Here is a 27,335-nt window from a genome sequence, read left to right on the forward strand (position 1 = left end):
GCTGTTAAAATTCACATATTATTTTATTGTATAATGTAGACCAGAACCTTTTTAGAATAAACTCATTTATCTTATATATATGGCCTCTGAAAAATGATACATTTCAGTTTCCCAATAATGGTTTTATTGATGATATTTCTTGATAAAATAGTAGAGAACTACGACTTCAAAAAAAATACCAATGCACTCTTCCTCATTTAAAGTTTCAACTCCAGATATAGTAGCACAAACTGTTTGTTTGTTATATTTGCATGAGATAAAAATAGACCAGTTGAAGATTGCAACACTGTATTCCAGGGAATTCATCAATTGAAACATGAAATATTTTATTTATGAAATAATTGTTTTCATTCCTGATATTGAAAAATTACACATGCAATCTTCTCATTCAAAAGTTTTATAGAGCAGTTTGAGAGATTTCTTTGGTATACACGTGCTTGAGAAAAATGGCTTCGCTTAAAGATTGAAACATTTTATTCCAGGAAGCATATCCTTTATCAACTTACAAAAGTATATGGTATTGCTTTTCTCAATATGAATAAAAAATGTACTTCTATCTACACCCGCAATTTTTGCTCCTAAAATCCAGGCAAAACTGACAGGTCTGCGATTCCACGAGGAAGATTTGAGATTCTCCCCAATAGAGCAAGCCTGTTATTCCGCAACTTCTCATCTTCCTGTTAAAATAATATTGGATAGTGTTAATGGTACAGAGTTGGCATTCTCTATAGTCAATGTGGAAGACTATCAATTAATGTTATTGGAATTTGAAATATCGAGCAGATGCTCTCCAAGGTAAAAATTGAAAAACAAAACTTAGAGACTACATGCAGTGAGAAAAACAATGAGCTAAGTAAAAACAAAATGGCATACCGTCATAACAAAAACATTACTGAAAAAATGTTCAAGCGGTTGAACAAGTTGTGTTGACGCTTCTATAAAAACATCGATGCCAACACCTAAAAAAAAGCATGTAAATTGGCTAGGTTGTGATTATTCATGATAATTCAGCTTAATAACTTCACATCCTAAAATTTTATTGGATTTAATATTAAATGTACGATAGTATCTAAACTTCGCAGATAAATATGACAACATATAAATCATACAATAAAATACACACTTGGACTTATTCTGGATTGAACGTTTTGAAAAGCCCTCCACAATGCTTTCTCCTCCTCCATTTCAAAAAGAGCTTCATTGACCTGACAAGTTCAATATTTTGAAAGAAAATTGTATGCCAAGTCTTAGAAATGAAGTAAAAAAGGTAGTAACTATATTTGCATGTGTTCAAATATAAATTCAGCAGTAGTACTACGGATCCATTAGAAATTGTATTTGACACCAGATTTGCAAACACAGTTAGAAAGAAGTGATTAAAGATTTAAAAATGAGCTTGAATTCGCTTGGTTTGGAAACAAAAACAGAGGAAATAAACTAAATTAAGGCTCCACAAACACTTAGGGATATCAGATACTATACACTGAGCACAATACTGAAACTCATGGACTATTGGGTTGAAATGTGAGATTTTAGCATTAACATAGCCATTCATTAATCTTGATTCTTAAATATAGCTTCTCCATCTTATACCTTTATCATTCATATACTTGAATCCAACAGAACTTTATCCATGTACATTTCAAGTTGCAGAATGTTGGAGTCAAAGAGTGAATCTCAATGTCAATCAGAAGGCCTATTGTTTTGTCATTAACTGCAACTTCTTGTTTAGATGACTTGATGCATCGTGTAATAATATATTAGGGTAATGATGTTTAACTTTAAGTGGCTAGGTGTAAGAAAGCAACGCCTGTGGAAATGACTTCCTACAGGCATCTTAAAGGAAGTGATATTCTTAAAAAGGAAAAATAAATTGATCCAAACATATAACAGAAAGTAGATAAGTACATTTATAAATAGGTAAATGGTTATACCATAACACGGTGATTTACTTATCTGTTTTCTAGTATCTTTTCAATCTTTGCTCTTATATCATCTGATTGCTGCTGCATCTTTATCATCTTATCTCATAATCTTCCGTTTCTCCCTCAAGCACAAAAATCATCAGAACCAATCCAATTCCACAGCTCATTTTGTTCTTCCTCTATTCTATCCTCAACTTCTAAAATCTTCAACACAAATCAAATCCCAATACATATTGTCTCGCGTTCAATGATATGTTAACACACTCGAGAAAACTTCCTCCACAACTTCTCCATGTAGATATTTTTGCAACTTTCTCCACATCTTCTCTATGTAGATCTTTTCGCAACTTACTTGCTTATACATCTATAACATACTCACATTGTAATCAGAATAAAGTAACTATTATGTTTAGTACTTGTTAAAGCTAGTTGGGATGGGTAGTTAGGAGGCGAGGGAATGCGTCGGCTGGTTTCCAACCAACCGACCCTTCTATAAGTACTTGGAATACTATCAATATACACATGTTGTTTTTGGTATTAATAAAGAAACCATTTCCTGGCCTACTAGTATTGTAGTATTAATGGTACATTCTATGTTTTACTTTATATGTATCTCAATTGTGTTATTCTATACGATTAGCATATCTTTTTGAACTTAAGTGATACTTCCACTCTACATTTTTGGCGCCGTTGCCTAAGTCTGAACCTGGAGGTTGGCAGGATGGAGTAATGGGAAGGGCCTTTATACTGTTCATCCAAGTAAAAAATAATGACGGGAAGAGAAGGAAATAACTAAGGAAGATCAGTTGACACGTGATCTGGTCACGGCCTGGGAAGTTGCGATCAATCAGTACGTATGAAGGGAAGCCCGCAAGAGAATAGTTCCTGAAGGTACGGTACGCGACGAACTTCCAGTGCCACCAGTGGTGTACAATCTCTTGGGAGAGATTCCTCACCTGTTAGCAAGCAATTTGTACGAGTAAAAGAGAAAGACAATAAAATTGATTCATGCCCCTAATTCCAAACATATATCCCAGCCGGGGTACAAGGAGAAGAAACTGAGGAAGAAGTCGCCTTGAGGATACTACGTCTCCAACAACAGGAGAGAAGTCGTAACTTGAGAGGAGGACAAGGAGATTCCACGAGAATCCAAGAGGGGTTGATCGAGCACACAATTGAAGGTATAGCAAAATTGGTCATCTCAGAGACACCAACAAGGAAGTTGGGATACAAAAACCCAGAGACACCTGCAAGGAGAGATCTCTGACAAGAGAAAAGTCAAGAAGAAGAGGATACTTTCAGTAGTTCCTCCTCGAGAGTGAACTTCCAGTTGGGAGGAGGTGTTCCATTAGGAGGGAGTGTTCCATCGGGAGGTAGAGTTCTATAGCGAGGAAGTGTTCCATCAAGAGGAAAAGTGCCATCGGGAATAAGTGTTCCATTAGGAGGGAAAAAGACCCACATTTGACAAACAAAAATTGCCAAGGTTCATAGGCGATGGCTTAGAGGACCCCGCCCACCACTGTAAAACATGCATAACAATATGACAAGCCAATGGAGGAAATGTCCCAGTCGAGTGGCTAAAAGCTTTCCCTACCACACTAAGAGGTATAGCCATTGATTGGTATACCGATTTGGAGGCAACAAAGAAAAACACATGGAGTAATATCAGCACAGCCTTTGAGGAAGAATTCAGACTTCTGAGGGATGATGATGAAATAGTAACAGAGATTTATAACACAAGACAAGCAAAGAATGAATCCGTTAAAACCTATAGTAGAAGGCTAAAAGAGCTACTAGGGAAACTTGACAGCAAGCCAATAGATGGACTAAAGAAACGATGGTTTATCGAAGGACTAACACCGTCACTTAGAAAAAAAATGAAGATAGTTCCAACATCAACATTTGGGGATTCGTGTACTTGTGCCATGGACATAGAAAGCGAGAGTAAAACCTCTAAGGCGAGAAGACATGGAAGTTCCAGTGAAAGTTTGAAAGAAAGCGAAGAAGAATCCAAACCCATTCAAGCCTTATGAAAAGACCTGAGAAGATTAATGAAGGAAGTCGCAGGGAGTAAAGAAGAAAAGAAAGAAGGGATAGAACTCTGGTGCACTGAGTGTGAAAAAGAAGGCCACACGAAAGGAGTATGCTTGAAGAAAGCATTCTACGAGATTTGTCAAGTACTGGGGCACACAATTAGAGATTGTACCTACAATTTAAAAACACGGAGCGCTCAAGTATTCTTGACCCAAGGGGAACAATCTACACCACCCTCCACTCCTCAGAAGAATACAAATACAAAACCCCCACCAAGAGGATAGAGAAACAACAGGAGGGTAAGTAACAATAATAACAAATAATAACACACCCCGGCGTCCACTTCAGTATGATTCCAAATGGAGACCAATGATCCAGTGTAGGAGATGCGATGAATGGGGACACTTTGCATGAGATTGCCAAAGTGGAGGAGGACAAAATGGAGGGATGCTTTGTAAATGGTGTGGGCTAGGCAACCATGAAGATGCGAATTGTCCGAGACAGAAGGAGGTAAATATGTTAGACATTGAAGATGCCGAAGATGAAATTCTGGTGGTCACCAAGATGCAAGCTAGAAAATTAACCTATCTAGATGCTACCATAGAGACAGAAAGATTTCAGGAAGCAAAGAAGGGCATTTAAGATAGCACGGGAGAGGAAGGAAAGATAAGGCTAGAAAAACCTATTTCCAATATGGGTGTACCAAATATTGTGAGGCAAGTACTGGAAACCACTATCCCAATAAGAATCTCTGATTTATTAGAAACACCATCCCAATTGTAGGTAGTGCTAACTTAGGGGGCAAATCTGAAAGGGACAATTCAAAGAAAGAGAAGGAAGGAGAAATACAAACAAAAGACAATACCCTATTCACTATAGAAATGGGGAGAACACCAGCAGTAGTAGAGATGGAGATGTTAGGGTGCAAGCTTTCAAATACCATTGTTGATGGAGGTTCCAACGTAAATGCTTTATCAGAAGAAGCATGGAAGAAAATAGGGAAACCTACACTTTGGCCATTGACATTTCAACTAGTAGGAGCCGACCAACATGGAATCAAGAGTATATGAACCTTGATGGGAGAAAAAGTCATAGTTGGTACGCAACAATTTTTTTTGGATTTTGTGGTTATCACTTTAGAGAAGAAAGGGTACGATGCTTTACTGGGTAGGGGATGGTTGGTCGCAGCAAAAGCTACCCATAATTGGAAACGGAACACGCTATTTATTGAGACTGAAGGAAGAAAATACATCATAGATCTGAAGAACTAGTCAGTAAGTCAAGACTTGGCATTAGACTCTGAAGGAGAAAACTATGAAGGGATGGAACCAAATGAGGAAGGGGTGCTCAAACTAGGGGAATGCTCAGACGATGACACAAGTTCCCTTAATGGATTATTCCACTGGCAAATGGGAGACTATGAAGTTTTCCACGCAAAATGTAATATGTTGCAAATACAAGAATCTTAGTCAGAAGGAAGGTACTCGGAGGAGTACACGGAGTATAAAGAGAAAAGGGCAATAAAGTTATCTACTCTACATAATAAACCGGTAAAAGACCTTGTGAGTAGGTCTAAATCAAAAACATAGGAAGAAAGGAAAGAACAGGTCCCTACTTATTTCATAAGTACAAAAGGAGAAAGTAACAACAAAGAAATAAATCTCCACCCTAAGTCTTATAAAGCTATATCAACACATACAAGAATTGCAACTGTACGGAGGGAGACCAACAACTGTATGAGGGGAACAAGTACAGATGAAGCTTGAAGGAGGAGGATACTAAAGGCCGTATGAGGCAAGGAAGTTGAGGTTGTACGGAAGGAGACAGACGTATGGCTGGTCATACCAGAGGAAGCACCAGCCATACATCTTGAAGAAGAGGGAACAACCGTATAGACATCCATACAGCAAGAGGAAAGCGTGGGAACTTTTTAGAAGGGCACCGTACGAAGGAAGAAGATAGTAGAGGAGAAGGTACGAAAGACACTCGTACGGAAGACACTAGTATGATAGGCATCCATACAACAAAGGCTAGCACATGGGATTTTCGTACAACAAGCAGTAGGGGAAGTACGCCAGGCATCCGTACCAAAGGCAAAAGGAGAAGCATGGCAAGACATTTTTAAACGGGCATTATTAGTACATGGGGCATTCATACAAGCAATAGAGGGAGCACAGGAGGCATCCGTACTAGAGGCAAGGGAAGAAACACCTAAGACATCATCTGTACAAGAGGAAAAGCCCGTGCAGGTGGAAGCAACATCCGTACGGAATCCCATATGGGAGAGTTCATCCGTACGACGACAGGAGACATTACAAAAAGTCATACTTATCAATTCCAAGATAGGAGGAAGTTTTAGCCATACTACATACGCTTCATCTGTACCACATTCCCACACGTGGATGTTCGTTACAAACAATCACATTGTTACATCCCAAAATTTTGCCCTAAATTTTAAATTCATCATAGCCATCGATTTAACAAATTATTTTCATGTAAAGTGAGTTAGTTAATTGTAGACATTGTATCAATTTATTTCTTTTCTAATCATGTGAAGTGAGTTAGTTGAATTATATACGTTGTATCCACTTATAATGAGTTGTTTTCATGATCATGTGAAATGAGTAGTTATTATAGATGTTGATGAAATCTCTAACGGTCACTAGATGATCGGCAATGGTTTTGAATTAACAATTAATATATTTTGAATTAATGTCTTGGCGAGAATGTTTGTTTGAGTGATTGCAAGAAGAAGATTGAAGAGAGGGGAAGCATTGCTAAACGGGATCATCGGAAGGGGATGGTCGAATGATCAAGTCATCAGAATCGACAGGTTTGACCTAAGACTACCCTGGCAAGGATACTAGGATTTGACAATATACTGCATGGTGGATCATGCATGAGATACTAAAAGAACAATATAATAAATAATATAAATTAAACATAATTCATACCTTTAATGAAATTATTATTTAATCATTATTATACACTCTCAAATACAAACATATGTATATAAAAATAAGGTGACACCAATAAATTATAAGTTATAATATAATGATGCCACTTTATCAATACAAGCACATGAACTTACATAGGAATGTATAATAATAATTAAATAATAATAAAAACTCTTTAACTTCTTATTTTTATTTCCCTCCTCTTTATTCGATTTGAAAGGCATTCAAATAGCTTCTTGTAACTGTTGGTAGCCGAAGAGCCAAGCTATTCCTTTTTTTTATAGAGTCTCATGATCATGTCTTAACATAGTCTTTTTATTCTTTCTTCTCTGCTATCGGTGGCTCTCTGTTCTCTATGTTTACATAGAGTGGAGAGACTGGGAGTAATTTCCGACTGAAACCGCTGCTCTTTCGTTTTCTCCATATCACCTTCATGTTCCATATCTACGGGATTTTGAGCAGGAAGCTGAGTCCATTCTCCCAACCATAAAGAATCTGAAGCAGAACAGAGGTGTCGCGTAAGATATTGCCGAACTATGTTTCCCTTTTTATATTGTTTCATAATGCTAAGTCTGTCGTGATTCATGTAGAACATAAAGACCAAGTTTAGATACCATCGAACCTTGTTTGCATTTCTTTCCATGTTGTTGCATCAGTTGTGTGTCCTTTATGCATAGAATCCAAAATACTGATGCCTATTTATTACAGACCGAATCAAGGGGACATTATATAGATTTAGAACATAGAATCTGTCATTTATATCATTGATGTTCCTTAATCATGACAGTGTATCAATCATGCATGAACAATTAACTTAGCTCAGAATTTATTACATCCATTTATATCACACAGAGATGAAAATAATATCATGGAATCCAACACCAAGGAATTCACCAGCAATAATGCCATTATAGGTGAAGAGGTGTAAAGCAAATATAGTGGATATAAACTCACGAGCACCTAGGAATCATCGACATGGTAGCCTAAGAAGGTGAGGAGGTGTAGAGAGTCTTCACAAGCAAGAATGGAATCAAAATAAATAAATAATAAACAAAAACTATAATAGCTCATGCATGTTCCAGTTATGAAATATGTTGTCAAGTCGAGCGGTGGAGATCGGGTTTACGAACCCAACTTGAAATCCTTGGCCAGGGTAGAAATGGGTAGATGTGCCGAAAATGTGATCTTTGTTGTTTGTCCAGATGCTTCAATTATTTTAGAGAATAACTATTGAGACACTCAAACCGCCTGATTACTTAGATGGCTGAGCTTATGAACATCCCAAGCCCGATCCGAAGGTAGGGAGGGTCATTCTATTAAGTTAGGATCTGTGGGGTTAAGTAATGGTTCGCGGTTGGGAGGTTAAGCCTATGTCAATGCTTCTCCTCTCACCAATGCTGAGGCTTGGACAATGAGATAAATGAATTCTTTCATTATTATTCTATGTTTTTTTTTACTTTTAACCCTTAGAAGAATATATAGATACTTTAATTTCTAGATGGAGTAAGCATTTACTTTTATGTTGAATAAGCATTTCAGTTGATATGATTAGCCGTTACTTTATTTCAGATGAATATGTTAGAAGTAGTTAAATTATTAGTAATATATAAACATTTCTTTTGTTTCACATGAGATCAGCTGTACATGAAAGACAATTAGAATGGAAAGAGTTTCTTTCAGTTATAATCAGTTGGTAGAAATCATTGTCATGTGAAATGGAATCAATTACTTATAAAATCAGATATTAGGAGTTAAAAATTGGTTATGAAAAATTTGTATGTTACACACATCACAAAAACGGTTGGTATAGGTGGCATATACAAACAATTAAAGAAATTTTGGAATTGACTCACCAACACACAATGGTGAAATTAAGCATAGGAAATGCGTGTCGAGGAAACATTTTTTATTCCAGAAAGAAGAAACTTGGGGTACTGCAAGCAAAGGAGATAAGGAAGAAGGAGATAGGGAAGATGACAAAAAACAAAGGGAAAATGGCACAGAAAAAAAGTCTGGCTAAAGCATTGGGGCTAGAAAGGCAGAATTTTCAACATCAATAGGAAGTCGAGAAAGTTGCAATGCAGGAAGCTTGGAAAACAGAGAAAGTTGGATTGGAAAACAAGATCGCCACATTGGAAGCCAAGAAGATGGCCACTTTAAAGGTATTGTAGGGTGTTCGGGCAAAACAAAAGACGGCTGAAAGGGATCTCCAACAGCTATAGGGAGCTCCGAGCACAAGGATGTCCTCCCATCCTTCTTGAAGTCAAAGTTCTTTTTTGTTGTTTTCTTGTTTAACAGTTATCTAGAAGATGACTTCTTTTTTTGGGGGGGATAGATGTAATCGGAATAAAGTAACTATTACGTTTAGTACCTGTTAAAGCTAGTCAAGATGGGTAGTTAGGAAGTGAGGGAATGCATCGGTTGGTTTCCAACCAACCAACCCTTCTATAAGTACTTGAAATATTGTCAATATACGCATGTTTTTGGTATTAATAAAGAAACTATTTCCTCGCCTACTAGTATTGTAGTATTAATGGTATATTCTATGTTTTACTTTATATGTATCTCAATTGTGTTATTCTATATGATTAGCATATCTTTGTGAACTTGAGTAATACTTCCACTCTACATGCATGTATCTATATCTCTCTGTATGCACCTTCTAACCAGCTTCAATGTTGGGATGAAAGTAACAAACTCATGCACTCAACCCATACATCTTGGTTCCAAATTGCCTCACGGTTGGCACTCTTCCCACACACTCAAGAACGCTAGCTCTAATACCAGTGATGATGAGATACTGTCCCTCTTAAGGACACAAATACAAATCAGTAACATGATTTGACTCAAAATCTAATGTAGGGTACTCCCCTATCACAAATCAACTTATAGCAACAATGATTGCAAATAGGAAACATGATCTTACTTTCTATTGATTATCTTGAAAGGAGACTACAAGTTTACAACAATGTTCTGAAATTACAATGCTTTGAGCCTAGAAGGAAACATACATAAATCTGAAAACTGATTCTAAAATCAGCAACACTGATAGAATATCAACAACACATGCAAAAGAAAACAATGAAATCCTACCTTCAAATTTGAAAATAATTCTAGAACTCTTGAGCTTTAGTTTGTTGTCTCTATCTCCATCCTTTTGAAGTGTAGCATCAATCAAAGTGATATACTCATTACATTGAGTATTTGTATTCATGATTTATATGAACATTGTTTTATGTCTCATATTATAGACACACACACACGCACACGCACACGCGCACGCGCACACACACACATATGTATGTATGTATGTATGTCTATGACTTATATAAGCTATGGGGCATGACTTTGTTGTAGCCTCTGTTGGATTGATTTTATTAAAGCTACCTCATTGATGATAAATTGTCCTTAAGATAAGTATCTTATATATATAAAAGATATTATGCATTATATATTATAATATAATAATATACTATTATATTACATGTATGGTTAATAAATTAATAATATTATATATATGTTAAAGGTGAGTTATACATATAGTTATTAATTAATTAAATGGTGATTAACTATAGAGACATGTCTCTTCCTCTCATATTTATATGAGATCCAAATCTGCATTTGGAAATCATCAATCACAATGGCAATGATTATACATTTGTAGAAACGATCTTAGTTACTTTAACATGGTATCAGAGCCAACTGCAAATGTATCAAAGATAAATTGTAATACAAAATTCTGTATAGTTTAAAAAAATAAAAATAAAAATAATAATAATCACATTATCTATCCCAACAATAGCCATGTGTTAAAGCAAGCAATATATGAGAAGTAATAAATGCTATGGAGGAAAATCTGCAACAACTTCTGTATCCTATTAGAAGCGATAAATTCAATGGTGCTTATTATTTTGAATATTTTCAATAAAATTTTGTACAAGGCTATGCCGAATCGTGTTCAAGAGATTTTTCAAAATACTCGTTGCCAAAAGAGCACGGGTCATAGGTCTGAAAAGTAGGGAATATAGAAGCATGTTATAAGGAAAAAGGGTAAAAACAGAGAATTCCAAAGAGCCGGTGAAATTTAAAGAGTGTAAAAGCACAGCAGCAAATTAAATTTAAATAGATGCTCAGAGTGATTCATAAAAGAGTCCAAACATGATCAAATGGGCTCGTGAAATATTGAAGCTGTCAAAGAGGTACTAAAGCCCATACAGAAAAGGCCTATCATTGATAGTGGTGAACAGAATGGAATGCAATATGAACTCAAACTGATAACCATGAAACTACTCCTCTGCAAAAGAGATGTCCAGCTTGTAACACTAGAGATGTTTTCAAGCTTTAGACTTGATCTACCAGAATAGACATCAGTACACCATAAATAACTACCAGAGCTGAGTCTTCTCACACACATGCAAGCTGGTAAAGGTAACGCCATTCAGAGAGTGATTATATCTCTCAGAAGAAACTTGAAAATGATGTCATAAATCTGAGAGGGCTGGTAGACATCTGGAAGTTACTTGAAATAAAAATTGTCAGAAGAAATGCAGCTGCTACAGGGCTATCCCAGTCAATACCATTCACATGAACTTGGATTGTAATGAATAAATATTGGGGTTGGACTTCCATATTAGTTATATTTCAAGTCTAGGGCTATCCCAGTCAATAACATTCACATGAACTTGGATGTAATGAATAAATATTGGGGTTGGACTTCCATATTAGTTATATTTCAAGTCTATGGCAGACGCTAATAAACTGCATTTGTTATGAACAACTTTGGTGTATATACTGAAAACAAGTACCAAGAAAGATGGTTTGTAAAGCCCGTAACAAGGAAAAGTAGACTGTAGTAAAGCATATAACTTGCAGCTTCCAACTACACAACACAAAAGAGAAGTTATTTGTTTTGGGTACGCTGTCAATCAAGAATTGTTCAAAAGAGGGCTTTGCGATTTATCGATTCTCCAATTTGTTTCTGATTATCACTACCAAATAAATTGCGTACTAAGAACAATGTTCGAATAATATTGACAAACATAAAGCCATTTTATACTTCAGCTCATATGTTTTGTAAGGTGTTAGTGTTAAGGATGGGTTACTTGTACCCAATAAGAGGCAAATGTTGGTTTTATAACCTTGTGACGTGGCATCCACATAACCAAGAGTCAACCTACAAACACAACAATTGGAAGAACGAGTAAGAGTATGTACATTAATCGCCCCCGAACATGAAATGAACTAAGTACCATCCATTTGATGAATAGAGGTGACGTGGGAAGTGATATCATTCTCCTTGCATTGAGAAGATATCAGGTCTATGGAAAATGAAGGTGAAATGACTCGTATGATAACTGTCGCCACTCCTCATTCCTAGAATCATAGTGTGGGAGTTCTTTGTTTTGTTGGCAGCAGTCCTGTTGAGTATATCTACTCTTCTCATCAGAATTTATCATACCAGCAATAATACAGCATTCTATCTGTACGATTGATCTGGTGGAATGTAATGGACACCCAAGAATGCCCAAAAGCTGAACCAAGGCTGAAATTATATTAATTCTAAAAATGCTGCAATCAAGTACCAAGAGATGTATTCCAAAGGCCAAACCCTAAGGGAATGACGTCTAGAATGTTACAAGAGAGGATGAACGTCCTCTAATGCCAAGAAAGATATGTGATTCACACATCCAAACTCTTATCAAATGCAATTCACAATCATCCGATACAATAATCCCATGCTCAACAATGAGACTTTCAGCCCTATTTATCCTTTTTTTCATCCTTCTAGAAGGAACTAAAACATTAATTAATTGCAAGAGCTAGAAGCTTCCTCCTTCCAATAATTAATGCATTCTCTAGAAATCCCTCCCTAGCAATAATTAATTAAATCACGAGAGGCTTCCATCCTTCCAATAATTAATACATACCCTAGAAACTATTAATACAAAGTCACCTTTTAATTTTAATTGAATGACTTTAATTTTCTTATCCTCCACTTAGACTTTGAAGAACGTGAAGGCTAAAACATGGGATCATTACAAATCCGCCCTCCTTGAAATTGCTTGTCCTCAAGCAATTAAGTAACATAATGAACTCCAACCTCCACCTGGATCCCAATTGAAGTAATATGTGATATCCATATTAAACAAACTACAAATGAATATCATTAAGACCAACCACATGTGCTGCAAGTTAGCTCCCAAAACTTGTGCTAATGCAGTATAAGTCTCGATGTCACCACAAGGCGGCTCCATAGAAGATCTATGAAACCTCTTCCTCCCAACTGCTGCAACACAAAACTGAATCTTTGTAGATGGTGAAGACTGAGCCCAACTCCACTCAAGCGAATGATCAGCCTCAAACATCAAATTGTCATAAGACAATGTTGTATCCATGTTGAACATAGTACTATCCCAAGAGTGAACATTAACACTTTGTTGATCGATAGTATAATATGACTTTGTCACTATATTGCTCACCTCATTAGCAATAACAAGTGTACTATCATCAGAGCACACATCTACAACCGCATACTTATTGCCAAACTCCTCGTTGGATGGTTCAACTGACATAGAAGTGGTTGTTGATATGACAGTTTCCTTGCATTCTCCTAATTCCACTATTGCTACATCATCATCCTCTGACAAGGCTTCATATGTGGTCTCTTGACTTTGCACGCATGTCTCTACTAACTCTGTCGAAATGCCCACATCACCAACATCATAGCTGGCTGGCTCTATACGTGTCTCGATCCCACTTGAGAAATCGACTACCTTTTGCTCTGCAGCAACATACAAATCATCAATGTTGATGCCCATCTATCTAGCCATAAGTTGCAACATCATATCCATTCGCCTATTCTGCTCTTGTTGCATCCTATTCTGCTCCTGTTGCATACGTTGCCCCTTCTCTAATGTACCCAATAACTGTCTGAACATCACATCTTGATCTGGACTAATATACATCTTTATCTGGCTATCAATATGATCTCCACAGGATGGCAGGACTTATAGCTCTGATACCACTGTAATGGACACCCAGGAATGCCCAAAAGCTGAACCAAGGCTGAAATTATATTAATTCTAAAAATGTTGCAATCAAGTACAAAGAGATGTATTCCAAAGGCCAAACCCTAAGGGAATGACGTCTAGAATGTTACAAGAGAGGATGAACGTCCTCTAATGCCAAGAAAGATATGTGATTCACACATCCAAACTCTTATCAAATGCAATTCACAATCATCCGATACAATAATCCCATGCTCAAAATGAGAGTTTCAGCCCTATTTATCCTTTTCTTCATCCTTCTAGAAGGAACTAAAACATTAATTAATTGCAAGAGCTAGAAGCTTCCTCCTTCCAATAATTAATGCATTCTCTAGAAATCCTTCCCTAGCAATAATTAATTAAATCACGAGAGGCTTCCGTCCTTCCAATAATTAATACATACCCTAGAAACTATTAATACAAAGTCACCTTTTAATTTTAATTGAATGACTTTAATTTTCTTATCCTCCACTTAGACTTTGAAGAACGTGAAGGCTAAAACATGGGATCATTACATGGAAGTTTGCTGTTCTGAGGGACCAAGCATAGCTCTTTTCTGTCAAATTGAACAAGTGGTGTTTATATGAACCAAACCACGCAGATAGTAGCAGCAGTTTGCGGGTCAGGGGCCAGTCTTGTCCTGGAAGCAGTTTTAATAAACTTTGACATGATTTATTCTTCACTTTTCTGGCTCTGTTTTTCCCTGGTCCTATTCTTAGATAGAGTATATAAAAATAGAGACCTTGGACAACTCTCTTCTTATTATCGTGAATCAGAGGGTTGTTATCATGTCTTCTTCAAACATCACATCCGATTTTTCTATCTGCTTCAGATTAATATATGATCTATGTGAATCATTCTTGGTGTAGTTATCACCTATATGTAATTATTTGTCAATTACCTTCTATATGACAACAAATGAAATCAATGTTTCATTTTTCAAGTATTGAAGAATTAGTAAGGCTGTTTTTTATTATGTCACCCGCACAACTTGCTTCCCATGTCAGCAACCCTGACTAGAGAAAAATCTAGGAAGATTATTTGGGGCTTATAGTGCCTGCATGGATTCTCCTTAACCGATGCCTATTAAATCACACAACACACAGGCATAATATTTAAGTTATAAACACCTTAATCATGGAGAGATGTTATGTGTGGACAAATATGTGAGTAAAGGTTTTTAAACAAATAAATTGGAGGATACGTATGCATCATAACGTCAGAAGAATTAATGTGTCGTTCAACTTATTTCTAAGGCAGTCAAACTCCAAGGTTAGGTCGTTTAGTCCAAAGAGATATAAATGGATGTGGATAAAGAAGTGTAAAAGAGGAAAATAGATAAATAAAAAGATAAGTATTTTTTTAATTTTCAATGTTACTTTTAATTATTTTCTTATAAGTGATCTTTACAAGGAAATAATATAGATTTAGAAGTTTGAACATATGCATATATGTTCAAAATATATTTTATTGGAATGGTCTTATTATGCAGATTTATTATTCTTATTTCTATACAAGCTATATATCTTGATCTTTTCCTCCGAGAATGTTATTGCAGGAAGAGGGAGATTGAGATTCAGAAGGAGACTCACATTTCATTAGAGGCAACCTTGAAAGAGAGGGAGAACATAGAGGATATGATTCAGTCAACCTTTGGCGATCTCGATTTTAAATTTGTAATACATAGATTACAAAATATTCATTCATGTGGCACAACCATAATCACTCAAGATATTGATGTATTGTGGACGAGTTTGAGAAAATGGAAGGACATGTTAGTTTCTACTATTAAGCATAATGAATGTTTGGAGCTTCAATGGATGAAAAGAGCAAGTTGGGACTTAGAAAGAAGTTGTCAAATTTGATGTGATATAAAAGTGTTCAATGATATAAGAGTGAGAATTTTACATTGAGGGGGGGAATAATAGGCAATGTATCATTCTCACTTGAACCATCATTAGAAAAGAAGTTATTCCATGGCCTTCATTTGCAGATAAGTATTCTTATATTTTGCATTTATCTGATTTGTAGTCTCTCTTTTATTTGTAATCCTATACATACTATAAGGGTTATCTGCCTTGATCTTTTTCTTTATGCCTGATAATGTTCTTACAGGAAAAGAAAGTTGGTACTTTAGACATGCTATCAGATATTGGGCAGACTCAACCTAATGATAGTAACTCTGTAGACCCTGATGATCAAGATGGATAGAATAAGGCTCTCATCTTTGATGATTGAGATTATAAGATTCTTCTAAATTAAGAGGGAGTATGATGATTGAGATTATGAGATTCTTCTACATTAAGAGGGAGTATGACACTTCTTCAAAGGCAATGCAGAAGCTTAGAAGATTTATATTCAGAGGGTGTTTAGAAATACATGTGGGTGACTACATGATGTTGATGGGCCTACTCCTACGTATATCATGAGGGAGTGATGAGTTTGACAAGCATCCCTGGGTAATGAGAGTTTCTGAGGAAGTAACAAGAGGATTTGATTTCCCAGGATTGATGTTCAGAGGGAGAAATTTCGAGATGCAATCCTTTGTGGATGATATCTTCTCTATGAGGAGAATTTCTAAGAGAAATTCTTTATAATGTGCTCTCCTCTATGAGAGAGAAATATAAGGTGAAAACCCTTTGTACTACCCTATGACTAGGTTCATGGTAGTTACTATTTCACATATGATATATAATGAAAAGTGATGATCTTTCATTGACATATATAAATAGAAAGTAACCATTATAAGATGATGATCTTATAAATGGTAGACCTGTTATCATGGTTCTATGGGCTGGATTTTGCCCGACACCATGATAACGAACAAACAAAAGATAATCTTTGTAAGATGACGATTTTGCAAATGATAGGCTTGTTATCATGGACATCTCTAGATATTGTTTCAGACAATTAGAGATTATAATATATGTTATGATAGTGTTCATAACATTGTGATTGTAGTTATTTGACAAGTCACTATTTCAGAGTGTTAAAGTCAGATAATATGTTGTGTATAGATATTTTTAATTTTGATGTCTCATAAAATGTTTATGTTACTTCTCCCTTGCTAAGAGGGAGTGTTGAAGTATAGCATCAGTCGAAGTGATATACTCATTACATTGAGTATTTGTATTCATGATTTATATAAACATTGTTTTGTGTCTCATATTACTAATAAAAATATGTGTGTGTGTGTGTGTGTGTGTGTGCATGTGTATGTCTATGACTTACATAAGCTACGAGACATCACTTTGTTGTAGCCTTTGTTGGATTGATTTTATTAAAGCTACCTCATTGATGATAAATTGTCCTTAAGATAAGTATCTTATCTATATAATATATGTATGATATATGTAATATAATATGTATTATATATATTATGCATTATATATTACAATATAATAATATAATATAATATTACATATATGGTTAATATATTAATATTATATATATATTAAAAAGTGAGTTATACATATAGTTATTAATTAACTAAATGGTGATTAACTATAGAGACATGTCTCTTCTCATATTTATATGAGATCCAAATCTGCATTTGAAAATCATCCTTAGTTACTTTAACACGTCCTTCTGTAATATTCCCATCATAAAATAGTTTATTATTCAAATCATTGTTAATGGGCCGATTGATTTGTCATGTCCCCTTTTTAGTGACATGTTATTTCGCTTGAATTTGCCTATCGTGGACTCTCGTAGGCAGATGGTTTTGGTGAGAGAGTCATTCTAATAATTATTTGGGGATTGGATGGTCTTATTTGCTCTTGGAGAGATGTAGTTTATCATGTTTTTATTTTTATGTGTTATGCAAGGTCAAAATATTATAATTTTGAGTTGAGTTGCACTTTTTATTTTATAAAGCTACTTTTTATAAAAGTGCATTATAAAGGGATTTCATAAGAATATTTTATGGATACTTCTAGAAGCTCTTAGAGGCTTTTTAGAAAAGTGCATAAATAGAGTGCTTGGCCTCTCATTTGGACATCCCATGACTTGAGTTTACACTACTTTTCTCTTTGAGCATTTGTGGCGCCATCTTGGTCTGCAGATAGTTATTTGATCATTAGGAACGGAGTCTCCTAAGGATTTGCATAACAAAGAAGGTGAAATATCCTTTGAAGGGTTGCACTTTGGAAGTGGTATTCAACTATTTCAAGTTGGGCTTATTTGGACATTTCCAATAGGGTTCGATTTCAGCCTGGACATACATTTTTGCTCATATCTCACTGTTGGCTGGGAGTTTGATTTTTATTTTCTGGGAGAATTTCCCTTGGAGCCTGGTGATTATTTCTACACCATTTTTGGCACCTTCCAACCCAGCATTTATTTTTGCCAAGTGTTGTGCCAGTTGAGGGCAGGTTGAGGGCAGGCTGTACGGTCAGCAAGTTTGAGGGCAGGTTGGAGTTGCATTTTCATCATTTTGTCTCCTGCATTCAGTCTCCAACATTTGCTCAATCCAAGTTCTTTCATTTCAGTTTGTAGTTGCAAGAAATTCTCAATTGTATTCAGCCAGTAAGGGTTTGTTTGTAATGTGCCATGTTGTAATGCTTTGAGTTGAAAAATCACATATCCTAGGTAAAAGCATTTGGTTATCTTTGAATGAATATATTGGCACTATTTTACATTAGTAATTTGAGTAAATTTGTTGCACAACAATTTCCTTTATTCAGCATTTTACTTTCAGCAGTGTATTTAGTTTGCATGTCAAGTGTTTGACGAAATGTCACAGTTTAATATTAGTGGTTATTAGTGGCCTATTGGCAAGGGCCATTACATGATTTAAATTATCTCGAACCCATTTTAGTTTTGTTTCCATAGGTAAGTGTAGCCATCGGCTATCTTTGTACACCCTCAGAAAGTTTTCCCGACGGATATGTAAGCATGGCTTGTAGGATGTCGTAAGTATGCACTTTGGATTATTTTCTCTGTACCACAAATTCTTGTTGGAGTTCTTTGTTGGTTGCCATTTCGAAAATGAAAGATATTCCCTATTTGGTTTGTCTAGTTCTAGTGGGATTCAACCCTCACCCTATTCCATCGCTTGTAACACTTCGCTCGAATCAGGCAAATTGGAGCACCATTGGCAAATATTAATTGAAGATTATTCATGTTCAAATTTTTATTCTTGTTTGGATTTATTTCATGAATTCGGATCTATAAGTTTTTTGTTATAGGACTTAGCATTTTCGCTCAATTTGCACACCATTCGTCACTATAGCTTAGCACAACTCGCCAAACATTTTCCCTTCACCATACCATACGACCATCCACCCTGCTGTCTTTACTGTACAACAGACATCCTGTTGCACCATAATCGTACGGCCTGTTGCCTACTATACTCCTTTTTGTGTGTTGTTGACATCGTATGGCCTCCTTCACACCCACCATACACCTACCTTTGCCTACTGTATGGCCTCCAAAAGGCTACCGTACGACCTCCAAGAAACAACCGTACAAGCACTCATAGCTATCGTACGGCTTCCCTAAAGCCACCGTATGACCCTCAAGACAGTCTGCACACCTCCATTCTAACCATTTGCATTATTTCGTATGGCCATCATAACCTAGTGCTGTTGCTTTCAAGTGATTCTGGCACACGCCTAGACAAAAAAGCATTGTGGTGGTATTAGATTTTCGATCTTGCTAGCCTGTGGATAGTGAATGAGAGTTTATAGCCAAAAGAGAAGAAGAACCCATTCTATTGATAGAATGGTAGCAAAATTGGAACCCATAGTTGCCAAACTCGTGGCACTACTAAGAGAACTTGCGAAGAATCAGGCACAGATCAATGATACTTAGCGTCTCATGGAAGAAACTCTCAAGAAGTTGGTAGACAATAAAATACCGGTGAACAAAATGGTCACAGCGTGGACTCGGTGTTGGGTAAAGCAAACCCTCATTCAACACGCTCTCAACCCTCCATGCCGTCATAAAATATCCGTTGAGCAAAATGGTCATAGCATGGAGTCGGTGTCGGGTAAAGCAAACCCTCATCCAGCACGCTCTCGACCTTCCATGCCATCTTTTCCCCAATGGACGGAGGCACCACACGGAGGGAAGCAACCAACCTTTGAAGAAATGCAAGAACAACTGAGAGAAGACTGGAAGAATGCAAATTTGGAAAAAATATCCTACAAAGATTACGTAGATTTGAGAATGAGATATTTGGGAGGCAGAAACTGAAGATATTTTAACAATGATCTCAAAAGGAAGTTAAGTAAATTTGTCTCCATTTGACTGATCTAGATCCATATCTGTGCAAGTATGGGTAATGAAGGTTGATACTTCTAGCTTAATACTATGCTAGAAGAAGAAGCAATTAAATTTGTGGCATTACACTTGGAGGGAGTTGAGCATGAATGGTGGCATCACGACACCATCACACTGGGGCATGATAAAATAAATACCTATGCGGAATTCATTGAGAGATTGATAGATCGTTTTGACAGTAAAGATCTGAAACTCAATTTCAAAGATTTGGCACAGCTGAGGCAAACTGGATCGATTGACTAGTACATTGCAAAATTTCAAAAACTCTTGGTTTTGGTCACAGACATTTCTGAAAGTAGATAGTGCTCTTCATGGATTCACTGACAAAACTCTTGAAAGGTTGGGTAAAAGAGTTCAATCCTGCCACCTTGTCGGAGGCCATTAAGAAGGCATGGAGTATGGCATCATCATTGACGTCAACCTCATGAAGTTACTCACATTCCAAACTGCCGATGTTTCCAAGGGACAAAGATAATAAACCTTTTTTGAGAAAACCATCATTGGATGAAGCTACCCGTAAGGGGCTCCAAAGGAAGAAACTATGCTTCAAATGCAAGGGACCATGGGAACCTAGGCATAGATGCCTTGGGAAAGGAATAATCTACTACATTGAGGTTGTGTTCGATGATGAGGGTATATCTTGTTGTTCTTCCACTCTAAACTTCATAAACTCATCTCTGGTGAAACGAAGAGGTTTACCTATGAAGACGCATGCAGGATTCCAGGTCAAGGTTGTCGGAGGGACTCTTTTGCCCTGCACACACTTTGTTTCTCAGCTAAGTATCACAATGGTGAATCACATAGTGATTGAGGATTTCTTCATAGTGGACCTTAATGATATGGAGGTTATTCTGGGCATACAGTGGATGGAGACACTCGATGAATACACTCAAAGCTTCAAATGCATGTAATTCACTTTTGTTGTAGATGGAAAGAAGGTTGTTCTCCGTGGAATGGAAAATGAGGGTTCGAAGAAAGTTTTTGCACATTGGATGGAGGTAATTTTTCAGCATGATGACGTTGCTTAAGCTTCACACTGTTTTGTCTCGAGGGAACCTATAAAAGAGCAATGGACACCTCCCCGAGATGATCACCAAAATATATTGAATGATCATGCTAAAGTTTCTATAGACATTCCTCTTGGCGTACCTCCTCATCGAGGGTTTGAACATACTATCGAGTTGGAAGCATGAGCCAAGCCGGTCATAACCACACCCTTTCACCATCCCAAGAAATTCAAAGATGAGATCAAAAAGACAATTTAGGAACTGCTAGAAAAAGGATGGATCCATCCCAGTTCTAGCCGTTTCACATCATTAGTGGTATTGCTGAAAAAAAAAAGGATGGGATGATGCGCATGTGTGTGGAGTACTATGAGTTGAACAAAAAAGATGATAAAAAATAGATATCCCATTCCAAGGATAGATGAATTGCTGGATGAATTACATGGCACAGTCTATTTTTGAAAACTAGATCTCCATTCTGGATACCATTAGATCCACGCAAGGGAAGAAGACGTGGAAAAGAAAACCTTTCATTGTCAATATGGGCATTATGAGTTCCTGGTCATGTCGTTCGGATTAATGAATGCACCTACTACATTCCAATCATGCATGAATCACAACTTCAACAAACAATTGCGTACGTACTTACGTGTATTTTTTGATGATATTCTTATTTATAACAGGACATGGGAAGAGCACCTGAAGCATCTGGATGAAGTTCTAAGGATCATGAAGGATCAATCTTTGTTTGCCAAGCAATCCAAGTGTGAATTCATTATGATAGAAATATTGTACCTGGGGCGTGTTGTCAGTAAATATGGAGTTCAAGTTCATCAGGAGAAGATTCAGGCTATCCTTGATTGGCCTCCCCCAAAATCACTCACGGAATTGCGAAGATTTTTCGGACTGTGTAGTTATTATCGGAGGCTCATTAAAAGATTCTTTTAGCTTAGTGCACCCTTAACTGATCTAACAAGGAAGGGTTCTTTCTAATGTAATAAAAAGGCACAAATTACTTTTGATAAGTTGAAAGAGGCAATGAGCACTTGTCCCATACTTGCATTACCTAATTTCACTCGACCATTCATTCAAGAGTGCGACGCATCCGGAGAAGGCATTGGCACGGTACTTGATGGAACTCAAAATTTTGGCAAATTTTAGAGTCCCAAGCACCATGAAAAAGAGAAAATCTTTAGGTCTTACCCACTACTTATATTCAAACAATATGTTTGAAACCAATAAAAATCCATGACTAAAAGTATTCCGGAAAGTGAAGTTATTATAATTAACAAATGAAGCCAACATTTATAGAAGCATTTTCAAACTTTCAAGCAGTGACCATATTTCCAATTACCCTAATCTTACCAGTTGTGAAGTCTACTGTATGCTGTGTTGAGTTGGTTACAACAATTCTGTAATAGCATGTGCAGTGATATCAATCATGCTAGCTGGGGGTTTGTTTGAACTTTGATGAGTGAAATAATAGAACAATCTCAAAGTTATGTGCATAGTTTGGGCACATTATATAACTGTTTTTGAGGAAGCAGCATAGGAAGCTCCACTTGTCTTGCAAAAGGACTTGGAATTCATCAAGTTCTCTTCATAACCACTACAACCTAGATCCCAGTGGAGTTCTTCATGACCAGAAGTTTATTGAAGCAACTTGCTCTTCTCAATCTCTTCATGGATTATCCAAAGGGAAACAAATCAGCTAAGGGAACTCACGATTCAAAAATATTAAGAAAAAATATCTCAACAGTGGTTGGTAAATAATCCGATGATTGAAAATCAAAAATTACATACTACAAACTTATTTTAGAAAACAAACATGTTGAAAGCTGGAATGGTTGCACATCTGTAATGACTCTGGAAGTTCATGTCACAAGAATGTTAGAGATGTTATGCTTATTATATCATTATCTGAGTCAATGGGTGAAAGATAGGAGTTTATAGTGTGAACAAGTATCACATAACATCAAACTTTCCCAAGCAACAATAATCAAAGTGGTGGAGACTTAAAAACCAGATACATCATGCACATACACAAACAATGAACACTCGTTGGAGATGATTGTAGCAACAGTGAATGTAAGACCAGATGCAATAAACAATGACATAAAGATAAAATGCAGTGACTGCATCAATCCGATGGTTATGAAAGGATTAGTGATTTTGATAATATAGGAGGCAATGACCATCATGTAGATATTTGTGCGTGTATGGCAGGGATGTGCGACAAATATAATACAAAGACAAATGACATGATTGGATGCTGTATAAAGAGAATTTAATGACGTTGAATTCCAAACATGTAAACATAAGTGTGAAGACAATTTAATGATATCCCAATATCTTGCATATCTAGCACAATAATGGGTTTGAAGGTGATGGCAATAATGTATATGCAGTAAAGACACAGAAGTGATCAAAATCAATTGAATTATATATGGCTTCGAAATGTTATGCATATACTCGGCAATGGGAAACACCAATGGATATTGTATTCAATGCTACGAATTGGTTGAGTGATTTTGTAGTGTTAATCTTGGCATCTCTTCAGTACGTATGTGTGTAACTGTTGAACTCATTCCTTCTATGAAGGGTTACAGTCAATGGAATTGAAAGGTTGCCTATAGCATTTGATTTTGAGGCTCTCAAAGATATGAAGTTTTGAGTGTTACATCTTCAAACGGACGGGATGCTTTCGTTAAAAATGAAGTCTTATAATTGTGCATATTATTACTACAACTCTTGGTATTATGTTAATCAATCTCTAACAAATGATGATGTTCTTAATGCAATGAAATCGATAATTACCTTATTGGTATTTTAAATTAAAATGAAATAATGAAAATGTGTAGTTTAAGAAGGTACAATGTTTCATATTGAACGTTACACATATTTGCAAAGAAAGATATAAAAGAGGAGCAGAAAGAAATTCGACATTGAACATTCACATTCAACCAAAAGCATTTTATATCTACTTGTACGGAGGAATTAGGGCTATACTATGACTTTGTAATATAAATTCAATTATTTTATTTTTATAATAAAATAAAATACCTTTTGTTTATTTTTAAATGGCGTGGAGATTTAAACTATAGATGAATTATCCTTTGTAATTATTTTTTGGAATTCTACATACAATTTAAATGTCAGATAAGTGGACATGGTCATTTCGCATTTTAAATTCGATCATCATCGATATTGTGAAATATTAAATTGTTTCCATATCTGTGTCCAGTTTGTCTCCCTACTAGAGGAGTTAAAGCTCAATCTAGACTAATTTAAAATTGCATAATATTTGGTTTGTCAAATCTTGATTATTTAATTGTTGGCTGTATAAATGCATAAGAACTTTATAAAGTTCTACGTGAAAATTCACTGAAGTTGACTCTATTGCTCCATTGAGCAAAGGCACCGGTCCTTCTATTATTAAAGTCAGAAAATCTATATCTTTCTTCCTACAAGTATCAAATTCATTATTAATAAACCTTATACAAAACATTCAATTATTTCAAATACTCAACATTCAATTTTATTTTAATCGAGTTCAAGGACCTTGCCAGTCGGAGAACTCCAAAGCTTAAATTCGCTTTAGAAAAGCTATGAACCAAGTGATCAGGTTTAAGGAGAAGGTCTACTCGCCTAGGTGTAGCAGATCCCGAAGTGTAGGGGAATCAAGAAGTATTCCCCTTTGTTGGCCAGAACTGATTGCAGAATCCTATTGGAGAAGTGGCAGGCTCTTGGATTTCTAACCTGTAGTTTTGGGAACCAATAGTATTGATGCAAGATAGACACCCCATAGCCTATGTGAGCAGCTATAAAAACCTTCAATAGGCTATATCCTTAACAAACATCAATTTGCTTTTGCTAATCAATAGTTTGATATTTTGTTCAAACGTTTGGTAGGCAAATTATTATCACTCAATAAATAATGCTTTAAATTCACAAATAGCTGCTCACAATTTTAATTGATTAAGTCTTTATCAATTTGGATAAATGAACACCACTAAACAATTTAGAAGTAATTCTATAATTGATGGCAATGCTACTAATATCCAATTTAAAAATTACAAGAATGCAATAATGACCCTGGCAATTGACTTTTAACAGATGAAATATGGATTGCAACTCTCAAGAAATAATTCAATTTACTCGCAGGTTCAAAAATACATGCTCCTCACTTATAATCGTAGGTGCTCTAAAACCTAGTTGCTACCCTCCAATAATTGATTGCAGCCTTTCACAAAGTGTGAAATCACTGCCAAATACAGGGACGACAACCATAGTACATTCCTCTTTAACAATGCCAAACAATAGACAATAATGGTGTTCTAAATCACAAATTCTGCAGCCACAATGACATTCCCAGGTACAGCACACAACAGTTGGTAAATACTATTATTTAATTAAGACAATTCTTAGAATAAATTCACAATACCTCAGTTGCGAATTACCATGCACTTCTTAATTCTAAACCCTTATACTTCAGCAAGGGCAAAGAAATCGACAAACTCAGAAACTCTTCGCAAGCAATAAAAGAAAATAATCAATTGGATGCTTTACTCATCAAATGGGCTCATATTTATAATTTCCAAATGGCACAAAGTTTCCCAAATGAACTTCACTTAAGAAGCTTCTCACAAACAACACTAAAACATAATAAAGTACCATTATAAACTAATTTATTAATTGCTTTTGGCTCTGAAAATGGCAACACTAACAAAAATAACAACCTCAACGTATTTAGATGAATAATAATTATTATTCACCCATCTTGCAAAAACAATTGAAGCATCAGAATTGAAATCAGACAACACTAAAGTGATCTTGATGATGAAAGACGATGAATGAATCTGACAGGGTGACTTACTATAAATAGATGCTTCTTCCAAGATTCTTGGAGCCCAAACTGGAAGCTCGAAATAAAAACTAAGAGCGTCGTCCAACTCCTCTGACTCAACTCAACTCATCAGAACCAACAAATAGACTTACTATAAATAGTAAGTCCCTCAAATAGAGCCAAAACACACCATAGGCTGTTGGAAAGTCTATAACCAAACAACTAAGACTATCAAATCCTACTATCAGCTCACGAAGGTCGCAACGGTAAACTAATCTGGCCAACTATAGGAACCTACTAAAAATGGGGACATTACAGTCTTCCCTCCCTAAGAATGCTTGTCCCCAAGCAATCCTAGAGCAAAATGGACATCACAATCCACCTAGATCCCAAAGGTAAAACTACGTACTATCTGTTTTGTGTACAAACAACTCTTGTAGCACCAACACCCAAATAATAGACATCAACATCAAAATCATCAGAAAACTGACCTGAGGCACTGATGAAGGCAACAACTCATTGAAACTCAACCCAATTGAAATACCCACTCTATCCACACCCGAGTCCCCATAAAATTGATACTCATACCCAACTGCACTATGGAGATGGTAACAACCATAGGTACCTTAAACACTACCACCAACTCCAACCTCTACCAAACTGTCCTGGGTGTGTAGATACTACAAGGGGTCTAGTTTGAAATTATCAATCCCATCTCCAAAAGATGGTGCTAACCCATCCCATAATGGATGACATGAAACTAGAGCCAACCCACACCGACATGAAACCAAATCCTCTACCTGTGGGTTAAAAGAAAATGATGAGCACTCCTCACAGTGTAATGCTGATAAAAACTCCCAATCTCTGTCAAGGGCTCATCATCATCAAATTAGGAATTAGAAGATGGCTCCAATTTCTAACTCCGAACTATTGGTCAGGAAGGATCTTGGGCAATCCTCTCAACTAACCCAACCTCAAAATCCCTGTGGAGAAGCATAGTAGATAGAGTCTCTACAAGCTTTCCCACCAAACTCTGAATAACACGAGAGCCTTGGATGAAAGTACCCTCAGACACTTTGTATGAATCCTCCCTCACATCTGAACTCTCCTATAGATACTCCATGAAGGACTCTATGCAGTAGAAATTATATGTGAAAGCATCAATCTGCTCCCCTGCAACCCACAGCTGATCCCTCTGAAAATGTGGCACTACCATCAATCCAATAGTACCAGCTGTA

General features: G+C 36.3%; 1 protein-coding gene across 5 annotated transcripts in view; it reads right to left on the reverse strand.

The window, feature by feature from the left end:
* Positions 1-291: 291 nt before the first annotated feature.
* The window catches only part of EDD1 (glycine-tRNA ligase), a 426,585-nt gene continuing 399,541 nt past the window's right edge, over positions 292-27,335 (reverse strand). For all 5 annotated transcript variants that reach the window (XM_089786876.1, XM_089786879.1, XM_089786878.1 and 2 more), the window contains 3 exons: positions 1,124-1,205; positions 874-959; positions 292-677 (listed from right to left, as the gene is read on the reverse strand). In XM_089786876.1, the coding sequence (XP_089643002.1) occupies positions 579-677; positions 874-959; positions 1,124-1,205 (267 nt within the window). In that variant the 3' untranslated portion in view covers positions 292-578. The remainder of the gene's footprint in view (positions 678-873; positions 960-1,123; positions 1,206-27,335) is intronic.

This window comes from Cupressus sempervirens, chromosome 6 (genome assembly GCF_028749045.1).
Source record: "Cupressus sempervirens isolate cs-2001-9-10 chromosome 6, ASM2874904v1, whole genome shotgun sequence".
NCBI lineage: Eukaryota > Viridiplantae > Streptophyta > Pinopsida > Cupressales > Cupressaceae > Cupressus > Cupressus sempervirens.